Source organism: Python bivittatus, unplaced genomic scaffold (genome assembly GCF_059951505.1).
Source record: "Python bivittatus isolate LINGU-HERP-01145 unplaced genomic scaffold, Pbiv_v1 ctg000310_np1212, whole genome shotgun sequence".
In the NCBI taxonomy this organism is placed as follows: domain Eukaryota; kingdom Metazoa; phylum Chordata; class Lepidosauria; order Squamata; family Pythonidae; genus Python; species Python bivittatus.
In genome coordinates, this window is record NW_028277054.1 from 5,749,618 (window position 1) to 5,759,860 (window position 10,243).

The 10,243-nt window shown below is 41.9% G+C and overlaps 1 protein-coding gene across 1 annotated transcript; it reads left to right on the forward strand.

Moving 5' to 3' along the window:
* The first annotated feature begins 2,827 nt into the window (after positions 1-2,827).
* LOC112543314 (phospholipase A2 inhibitor PIP-like) lies at positions 2,828-10,011 on the forward strand. The gene is made up of 5 exons (XM_088139954.1): positions 2,828-3,012; positions 4,514-4,630; positions 5,596-5,748; positions 7,942-8,082; positions 9,703-10,011. The coding sequence occupies exons 1-5, from the start codon at positions 2,964-2,966 to the stop codon at positions 9,846-9,848; spliced, it is 606 nt and encodes a 201-aa protein (XP_087996080.1). The 5' UTR covers positions 2,828-2,963; the 3' UTR covers positions 9,849-10,011.
* The last annotated feature ends 232 nt before the right edge of the window (positions 10,012-10,243 follow it).

Below are 10,243 nucleotides of genomic sequence, written 5' to 3' on the forward strand. Positions count from 1 at the left end.
ATTCTTTCTCCTTCTAGTCCAAGGACAGCAAGAACTGTAAATCTATTGTCCTTTTTCTTTTCTTCAGGCCTCAAAAGATTCACCCATAAAATGGCAAAGGCTTGGTGCATGTTTTCTTGACATGGGTGGGAGGAGAACAGAAGCAGGTGATCCCTCAAATGGGGCTACAGTCTGTAAAATGCATTGCACAGAAAGAACCTGGCCATTGCTATGTGAAAGTGGAGAAAAGATGTGTAATCTGGAAAGGATTTCTTAAGCTGGCTTCACTTCCAGCTGCTTTTGTGCATAGCAGACATGCAACTGAAGGCTGCAGTGTGGACAATCCTTTAGTCCAACTTTCAGATGAGTGAACTTCCATTCCCACAATTCCCCAGCCAGCATGGGGAAGTTCACCCGTCTTAAAGTTGCTGAGGTTGAGAAACACTGCTTTAGTTCACAGAAACATCAAAATGGTTACTTGTAAGCTTTTCAACAAGTTACGTGGAACATAAGAGTTCTGTAATGTCTGTTTCATTTTTTTAACAGTAACCAAATATCAATGCAAGAGATAAGTGCCTTTGCCAATACTCTCGCTGTGCTAATATTAGCTTTGGAAGATGGGGACAAGGATGCAAGACCAGGGGATTGCACCACACTCCCCCAAAACAAATGAAGTCCTCATAATAGAACACCCTGGTTCTGGGAACTCTGATACTACATAGATAACTGACTATTAACATGGAGACATCTTGTACATTAATAGTGAAGTTTGAGAGTGGACTCAGGGACAATGTTGCAATGAAGGCCACAAGGAATCATTTGCAGAGGTTGGGCTCAGTCACATGCACAGGTGAAAAAAGAGGGAGCCAAGGGGATGGGGGGCAAATGGGGTCACCTTTATTGTGATGTCAGCTTTGTCATGATATCATCATACCAATGACACAAGAAATGGATGAGGTCATCCTGGCATGTAAGGATGCCTAGGGTCCTGTTGACCGAACTAACCCATTTTCTGACTTTGGCTGTTGTAGGGTAGCATTAATTAACCAACTGGTTTTCAACAGGTTGCTAATCCAAGTTGAAACTCGCTAAACATGACATGATGTGCAAATAGATTTTTCACCCATCTGGTTCAGAATATTCTCTTAATAAAGCCAAGGAGTTGCCATGGAATTCATAGGAATCCAGTAAAAGCCAGGATGAAGTCATGTGTGTCATGACATTATTGCCCAAATAAGAATTGTGTCATTTGTCTCTTTTGCATGATGGCATCCTGATGCATGTGATGTCACTTACCCCACCACAGACACACATGATGAACCAGCTACATTTCTTTGCATTCTGTGCGGGGGATGCTCCTGGTATAATTTTATTTCAGTATTTTGATTATTTTTTTGATTATTTCATTTAATCTATTACTGATCAGTTTTATTTAATGTATTGTTTCCCTAGTTTGGAATGTGCCCAGTAGCTGCATTGAGACCCATTAGGTGCAACTGAAAGCAATAAAAAATAATAAAGGATTAATAAATTGAAGAAGGGGGGAACCCCAAAGTACTGAAGGAAAAAATGGTGGCTATATTAGCAAATGGTTCTCCAAGACTGCTGGATTGTTCTCTGACTGGTGTGACAGATTCTGGGATAGGAAGAAGAAGGTTAGAGTTCTTGGTGCTCTCTGAGTTTGGTTGTTTTCTTGTAGATGTTTCATTACCCAACTAGGTAACATCATCAGTGCAGACTGATCTGTTACCTATTTGGATAACGAAACATCTGCAAACAAACAACCAAGCTCAGACAGCACCAAGAACTCCACAGTTCAACCCTGAGCTACAGATATTCTCTTCTAGAAGGTTAGTATGACGAGAATGATTGTTGCCCTAGGATCAGTATTGCTCTCTGGCTTGGCTTGGAATGATGAGAGGATGTTCTTGAAATAGTTTGGAAATATCTGGGGCTATGGAAAGACACAAATGGCATCTCTCCTTTATCCTAAGGTTAAGCATCATATAAACGTAATCTGTGTGTGCCTGGGGGAGCAAGGGAAGCAGATTTAAGAATACCAAGACAAGAGTACTTCATTCTACTTTGAAGCTAGATCTGCACCAAATGTGGTCCTTGCCAAATGATTCCTTGCTGAGCAGCTTCTGGGATAGATGAAGTACCTGAGGACAAACAAAGAAAAATATTAGTTAGGGACAGGAAGTAACTGAAATAATATCAAAAACTAGTGTGATGTATTTGGTAAGAAGTTGATCTAGAAGCTAGGAATCCTAGTTCTAACCTACCCTCAGCTGCAGAAGCTCCCTGGAGGACTCTGGGCCTGTCCCTCTTTCTCAGCTCAACAATCTCACAAGGTTGTTGTGGAGCAAAAATAGGAGGAGAGGGCACTATGTATGCCTCTTTGAGCTCCTAAAAGAAAGATAGGATCTGACCGGATGGATGGCTGGATGGATGAATACGTCCTACTGCCCTTTTCTAGGTCCTGACCTTTGGGTAGTTAATCCCCCAGAGTCCTTGCTTATGTTCCTTTGAGCCTGGAACTGTTTGACTAACCATTGTGCCTCTCTGGTTACTGACCCCCAAACTGGCTTTTCTTTCAGCACCTGCATTTATCCATCCGGTCTGAAGTGCTACTTGGCAGTTTGACTTGGTGGCTGTTACTGGACTTTGCTTATAGTGCAGATAAGATCAAATGGCATGTGCCAATGACAATACACAACAAAAATGCTTACAAGGCTATGTACTCAGCATTGCAGTTTTCTAGATGGTCAGCTAAGTTGAAATGGTTTTGGTCAAGTCAACTTTGTGTTTGCCTTTGGATTTGTAGGCTGGACATAAATTATGGGGAGGGGTGTCCCATTTTTAAACTCCTCATGTTTATTTAATGTTGTGAAGATTCTCTGGTTACAGCAGAATCCAGAACTTTACTGAATTCAACATATCCAATCCAGCTCTGATCTTTACCAGAAAAGACATCTTGAGCCATGAAATCCCTACAGACCATCTGCCTTCTTTTCATTTTTATAGCTAGAGGTAAGGAGATGATACTGCAGAATGTTCTGGGGCAAATGGGTTCCAAGTCTTCTATTGCCTTATCTTTTACCCTTGGGTCAGCTTTGCTTTCGGTGTTCTCAACTTCTCCAAGTTCAACAGTAGACATCAAGCCATTTGCTGGGATGCAAGCAGAAATTCATGCAATCATCTGGAACTCGGGATGCCAACCGTGTGCAGCCTTCTACCTGCACTCAAGAAAACCTCAATTCTCTAAAGCTCCTGCCACTCAGTGTTGAAAAGTTGGAAACCTTGAGGAGCAGGAGTTTTGTGTAAGAACCCATCCTTCCTACTCATGTTATCACATCCAGTTCAGGCTTAGTACCTGAGTAAGTTTTACCTTTCAAGACTTTGTGGCAGCTTGTTGACTGATAACTATCCCCTGACATTTTCCATTTACTTGAATTGTACTAGACACAATTAGCTTGGAGGTTAGGTGTATGATTTAGCTATGTCAGTTGATTGGAAAAGGATAAAGGTAGAAGAATATTGCTTGGGGCTGTGTCCAGATCCTCTGGGTAGGTTTGCTATAGTTAGCTGTTTCCACTGATTACTCTTCCACTTCTGAGCCCAGTGTAACTGGTACCATCGTCTTGTAAAGCCCTAGAAAGAGCTGAGGAACATTATAGCCTATTTGATGCCATCGCTTCATTGGCCTTATTCACGTACATCTGAATGAGGACAAGTGATGTCATGTCCATTGTGTCATCATGCTAATGATGCAAATTGTGTACTCTAACTCATTGATGTCATGACTTCATGATTGGACCGCTGAAGTGATCTCATGATGTGTGTGGTGTCATTACGGCTTCTACCAGACCTAAGGTCTCTTTTGTCCTCTCTAGGTGGCCACCATTCTACATAAGGGTATGTGGGAAAGACCTTGGGAGACTGGGCCAAGAGATGCCACCAAGGAGACAGTCAGATAAGAGATAGCATAGCCTGCAGCTGGACAGTGGATGGGGCAAGAGGCTCAGTAGAGAACCTCCCTAGTTTCTCAGGCTGTAAAGGAGACGGGGAGAATTGTACTTTCAGACTTGCAAGATTCTGTTAACGCAGCTTTGCAATAATGTAGAATTGGCTCATCTGGTCAAATTTCCTGTCTAGTCCACCTAGTAAGGCTGACATTCTATACGGTTCTTTTCTTTCCTACCATCACCACCTGCAAATGCATAACCGAAACTGTGACCTTCTGAATGGAAACCAAACACCCTACTTCTGGACTAAGCCTGTCCCTAAACAACCCAGGACTTCTCCCCATATCAACCCTCCTGAAATGACCAACCCGTCTCCCTGCTCTTTAAAGCATTGCTTGGTTTGCTGACTGGTTTTTATTTCTCTCCACTGAATGCAGCTCTTCAGTAATTTGATTCAGCACAAACAATTGATCAGCCCTGACATTTCAAAATAATGAAAAACCCTGGGGAAGAAATAAGATAATAGAATTAATCAGGCACATTCTTTACTTTTTTCTGCTTTTTAGGAACCTCTCACAAATGTAAAGTTTGTCATGACTTTGGAGATGACTGTGAGGGTTATCCGGAGGAATGTCCCTCTCCAGAAGACAAATGTGGCAAGGTTCTGATAGACATCTCAGTAGGTAAAAGCAAACTGGCTACTCCACTCATTTCCTTCCAGTAAAATGCGGATCTTTTCTAAGTTCTTCTTTTCTGGCTAAATAATTTTCTCAAGCTGAGTTTGACCTGGTAACCATATGTACTTGTCTGTAGAGCTTTCTTGGCTACAACACCGGACAGTTTGGTCTAGCCTCCTTTTGTGGCTGTTTTCCATTCTAACCTAGAGCCCTGGGGTTCCCTGATGGCTGTTGTCCCCCAGTATTAGAAAAGCCATGTTGCCAAGGTTGACCGAGTTACTGCTCCCTGCTGGTGTCACTCCCAGCTGTTTCTGGCTTAAGCTAATCTTTTGCCAGGAGCATCTCCTGCCTTTACAAACCATCCCTCATTGTTTGGTAAGAAAGAAATTCTTTTGGAATTTTGCACAGAGAAGACTCTGAAGAAATTCTCATGGATAGTCTTCGACTTATGACTATTCATTTAATGACTGTTTGAAGTTGCAATGGTATTGAAAAAAGTGACTTACGACCAATCCTCACACTTATGACCATTGCAGCGTCCTTGTGGTCATGTGATTGAAATTTGGGTGCTTGATAACTGGCATGTGTATCTATGGCAGTTGCAGCATCCCGGGGTTACGTGATCACCATTTGTGACCTTCCCAGGGGGCTTCCAGCAAGCAGAGTCAATGGGGAAGCCGGATTCGCTTAACAACCATGGCAAAAAGGGGCATAAAATTGGGCACCACTCACTTAACAGTAGAAGAAAATAGGTCTTGTCTGTATATAATGATAGGTGACTGCTGCAGAATGGCAAGAGGAGACAGAAACATCGCATGCATGAGGACATCACATGCATGCTTCTGATGTTTTGAAAATGCCCCTCCCTTTTATTGCTAAAATGGATAAAAGCCTGAGGGAGGGGCATTTTCAAAACTCTACAAGGCCTCCAAATTAACTTCCTCTTCCTTTTTTTTTTCTCATCCACACAGGACCAGTTTCATTCAGAGCCATCCATAAGAATTGTTTCTCATCCAGCATCTGTAAACTTGGCCGTCTTGACATACATGTTTGGGATGGAATGTATGTGAGAGGAAAAACAAATTGCTGTGATAATGATCAGTGTGAAGACCAACCACTTCCTGGTAGGTTTGTTCAGGAGGTCTAAGAACATGATCTCTCAACAACCTCCCTATTTCAGAGGGTAATATCGGTGGGTAACATGACATGATTCTTGACTTTCTCTGTACTCTGTCAGTATCCTCCCATCACTGTCTAATAATATATACTGATCTTGTCCTGCCAACTTCCTTGAGGACAATCTTTTATGGATTTTTTTTTAAAAATCCAATTTGTCATTGTTGTACAGACAAGCATAGTACTGATATCAGTTTAATGAATTCAGCTTCCCACACTGGGCTTAGGTGTAAGATTTACTATTTCATAAGAATGCCAGGCCGTAGAAATGAAATGAACTTGCAAATTAACTGAACTCGCAGAAATGGAGAAGCTGACCAGTTTGGTCAGAGAAAAAAACAATAAAGACTTTTTCAGAAGGCTGAAACCTTGTAAGGGCTTTTGCTGAAAGAAGAAAAAAAAAAAATGGATGATTTGGGGATCTGGGGATTAAAAATGAGACAAAGAGGTTGGAGAAAAGTTTAAGATGATCATTACTCAATAGAAAGAAGGCACAATTGTGTGTGTGTGTTTTTCCCCATTCTTTTCTTTTTCAATTTCTTTCTTGTATCTCCATTTCTTATTTTCTATCTTTGTTCTTGTTTGTTTTGTATATTTTACTATATTGAAAAATTGTATGTATGTATGTATGTATGTATGTATGTATGTATGTAAAAGAACACCAGGCCATGTTAAGCCTCAATTCGCAAACCTAAGAATGACACCAAAAAGAAGCAAAAGGCTGCCCTGTAGGACACCTTTCCAAGGAAGGAGGCCCTGTAGCTCAACCACACAGTCTGGTGTTTTGGCTCTTGACATACAGTATGCAAATTATCTGTAACTTTTCAGAGGTGTTGGAAATGTCCTCTTTTCTTACTTTTCTCCTTAGCCTACCCTCCTTCCAAAACTGTTTGTGCTTTGCTCAGTTTTTGCTCCAGGGTTAAGGCCTGGCGTTCATTCATGTAGTTGATCAGGCTAGGCATTGCTCCAACCTGCCAACTCTGAAACTGATAAGGAGGGGAAGAGGATTTAATTTAATGAAGGACCTTCTGGAACTTCTCAAACTTCAGGGCATTTGAAACAGTTTGAAGCTCCTTCATGGAGCGTATTCCCCATCCACACAGGGTGGTATCATGGGGAAGCTGTTGAATTGGCATGAGGAAGAGCCAATTTCAGGCCCACCTTAAGGCACTTATGTTCTCTGGGGGAGTGTAACACAGTCCCTTTCTCTCAGCCGCACCTGCCTCACAGTGTTCTTCTTTGGGGGGGAAATGGGAGGAAGATGCACTGCATACCTTCCTTGAGGTCTTGAATGAAAGAATGGACAACAAATGTTAACAGATGAATAAATAAGGAGGGCAGCAAAGGTTCTACATTGCTTGGTGACTTTTCAACAGTCTGCTCTGGCCCGTCTAAAGAGGTTGAGTGCGAGGGCAGAGTATTAGAGAAACCCCTCCAGGAAGTAAAAGTGCTCAAACAGAGTTGGAGCAGCACAAAGGACTTCACAAGCTTGATAATGTCCTTTCTAGTTCATTTCAGGGCCAGCTGCTACCCAGGCCTACTGTTTGCACAAGTTTGCAAGCAAATCCTGGGAGGTTCAACTGTTTGATAGGTTGATTACGTGCCATCAAGTCGTTGTCGACTCTTAGTGACCACATAGATAGGTTTTCTCCATGATGATCTGTCCCTAACCTGGTCCTTCAGCTCTTCCAACCGTACACCCATTGCCACTGTAAAGAAGTCTTGCTGCTGGTCCTCCGCTGCTTCTCTTTTCTTCCACCTTTCCCAGATTTACAGCCTTTTCCAGAGAGCTAGGTCTTCGCATAATGTGTCCGAAGTAGGATAACTCTAGTCTGGTCATTTGTGCCTCAATGGGGCTGAATCAAGTTATCCAGCTCTTCCCGCTCCCCACCCGCAACCATTCCTGGTAGGCCGGTACAACACTGTCTTTTTCTTGCTGGGCATAGCCATGAGCAGGAATGTCAGGGGATGGAAATTGTATTTGGTTAACGTTTTGGTAAAGGGATTTCAAAGTTTACAAGGCACAGCAAATGCATGCAATTTTGAAAAGGGGGGCAGGAGAGTCCACAGAACTCACAGACCTTGGCATGGATGATCTTTCTGCTGATCTTTTGCTTCCTCCTTTTTTTTTTTCTTTGCAGGATTGCCCCTCTCCCTCCGGAATGGGCTCTATTGTCCTGGTGCTTTTGGTATTTTTACTGAGGACAGCACTGAACATGAAGTTAAATGCAGAGGAACTGAAACTATGTGCCTTGATCTCGTGGGATACAGACAAGAATATTGTAATTATTTTTTTTAATTTGATTGTGGGTTGCAACAATCATGCAAAGCATGATGCCATTGGTGGGAGATTTACAGGCAAATGCTCAGAGTCCCCCAAAGCAGAATAGAAATGGGGCCCAAGAAGGGCCCTGCTCATTTGCAACCTTTGGTAGCAAGAGAAATAATAACGGTATTTTTCTAAGGTGCAAATGCAACAGCCACTAAGTCCAAAGTCTAAAATTCCACCACTATGTGTGGTATTCATTTATGTAATGATTATATCACTTTACTAGGTGGCTAAAAAAGCATGAAGCCAGGGTGGGAGAGGGCGTTCACCCAACGTGTTTAGTGAGGTAACTGGGCAGGGGGGTGTTGCATAATGCCTTGAACCAAGTGATCAATGTTGACACAACCTCTTAAGCCAATAAGAAAACTGATCACATTTTAACCTGATCGGGATTAGCAGAACTAGTGGTTGCAGCTTTTGGAATCTCACTGGTCAGTTCAGAATATTGTGTGAGTTTGGGCATCATCTGATGACCAGTGCATATAAAAGTAAGAATAGGATTACTTCACAATGCTTTCAATCCAGCCAGAGGTGCTGCAGGATCAAAGATTCACCCTGGGTCAACAGGGCAGTCAAGAAGGGGTGATTGAAGTTCTACCTTTCCCCCCCCCCAACACACGTAAAAAACAGGCAGAGCTTTGGTCTCACCATGGTGGCATCTCGCATTTTTCAACCACAGTGTCAATCCCTGAATACAGCTTTTGGGAACCGGAGCAAACCCCAAAGTTTACTGAGCTGACAAAAGAGACTGACAGCATAGCAGAGGTCAATTTGAAACCAAAGACAAAGATTTTGACTATCCACCTAGTTTGTTATGTAGGAGTTTCATTCAAAATCCCCTTATTAAGTTGGGTGCAAGTTAACAATTAGGTAATGAGAAAAAGAAATGAATTCTGCAGAGCAGGATTGAACTGGGTTGTTTTGATCAGTATTAGCTAGTTTAATTTTCCCTAATCTCCAAGCCAAACCCTGGTTTGAATTCTTGTGTAGATTGCACATAAAAAGGAGAAGGAGTTCAATTGCATGGTCACACATGCCATCTTGATTTTTTTGACCGCCCTTGTGGATGCTTCTGACCAAGTTAGTGAATTAACCCCTTTCTCTGGGACCGCACATACCTTGAACAGTAAAGGAAGCACATGGTCTCAATTCACCAGCACAGTAAGCCACAAAAAGAACTGAGTTTAAAACTATCCCGGTTTAGTATGTAATGTAAATGCAGCCTGGCAGCTGTATTTGGAAATGACATTGAAAGAACGTAGCCATTCAGTATGCAGCGAAAGATGACACTCAAAATTTTGTTGGCAAACTTTATCCATCTCTGGTTCATGGCCACCCTAATTCCCATCCATTTTGGATAGGGAGAATCTCCCAAATGAATCATGGATGGGTGATCATTTTCAGTTTGCTTCTGTAAAAAAAGGCTTGGGGTTTTAGAATCTGAGAATCTGCAAATGTCCCCCAAAATTAACTTGTGTGGAACTTGTGTGGAACTTGTTTAGTGACTTTACTAGAGTGAGAGAAGAACGCCGACAGGTTTGCTTGATCCATATCTTGTTGGTTATTTTTGCAGTTCCTAGAAACATCACTTATAATATCAAAGGCTGTGTTTCTTCCTGTCCCTTGATAACTTTGAGTGAAAGAGGTAATGAAGGACGCAGAAATGATCTGAAGAAGGTTGAATGTAGGGAAGCCTTGAAATATGAATCCTCTGATTAATACTGGAATCATTCTGGAATCTGAATGTCAGCGTTTTCACCAGGTAGAACCTGCCTCATCAGAATGACTCTGAATGGAAACTTACATTTTTAAGTTGTGGCTCTTCCTGCTGATTAATTCTTAAAAATTTTTTTAAAAAAGCAAATAAAAGAAGTCAAAGTGATGGGTTGGGTTGTTTATTTGTTGTCTTTGTTTTTTGCTTTCTTTTAGCTATGTCTTTCTTCCCCAAGAGTTTTGGGGTAGAATGGTTAGATGAAAGTCTTTGAGGAAGACATTAATTTCATTTCTTTTAATTATTTGGTAGATTTATATGCTGCCTTTCCTGTAGAACAATGTTTCTCAACCTTGGCAACTTGAAGATGGGTGGACGCCAACTCCCAGAATTCCCCAGCTAG

Bases quoted from the DNA above. Each gene is read 5' to 3' on its own strand.
- LOC112543314 (XM_088139954.1), top strand. From the start codon at position 2,964: ATGAAATCCCTACAGACCATCTGCCTTCTTTTCATTTTTATAGCTAGA. The intron at 4,631-5,595 runs GTAAAAGCAAAC...TCATCCACACAG, and splicing joins TCTGATAGACATCTCAGTAG to GACCAGTTTCATTCAGAGCC. The intron at 5,749-7,941 runs GTAGGTTTGTTC...TTTTCTTTGCAG, and splicing joins TGAAGACCAACCACTTCCTG to GATTGCCCCTCTCCCTCCGG.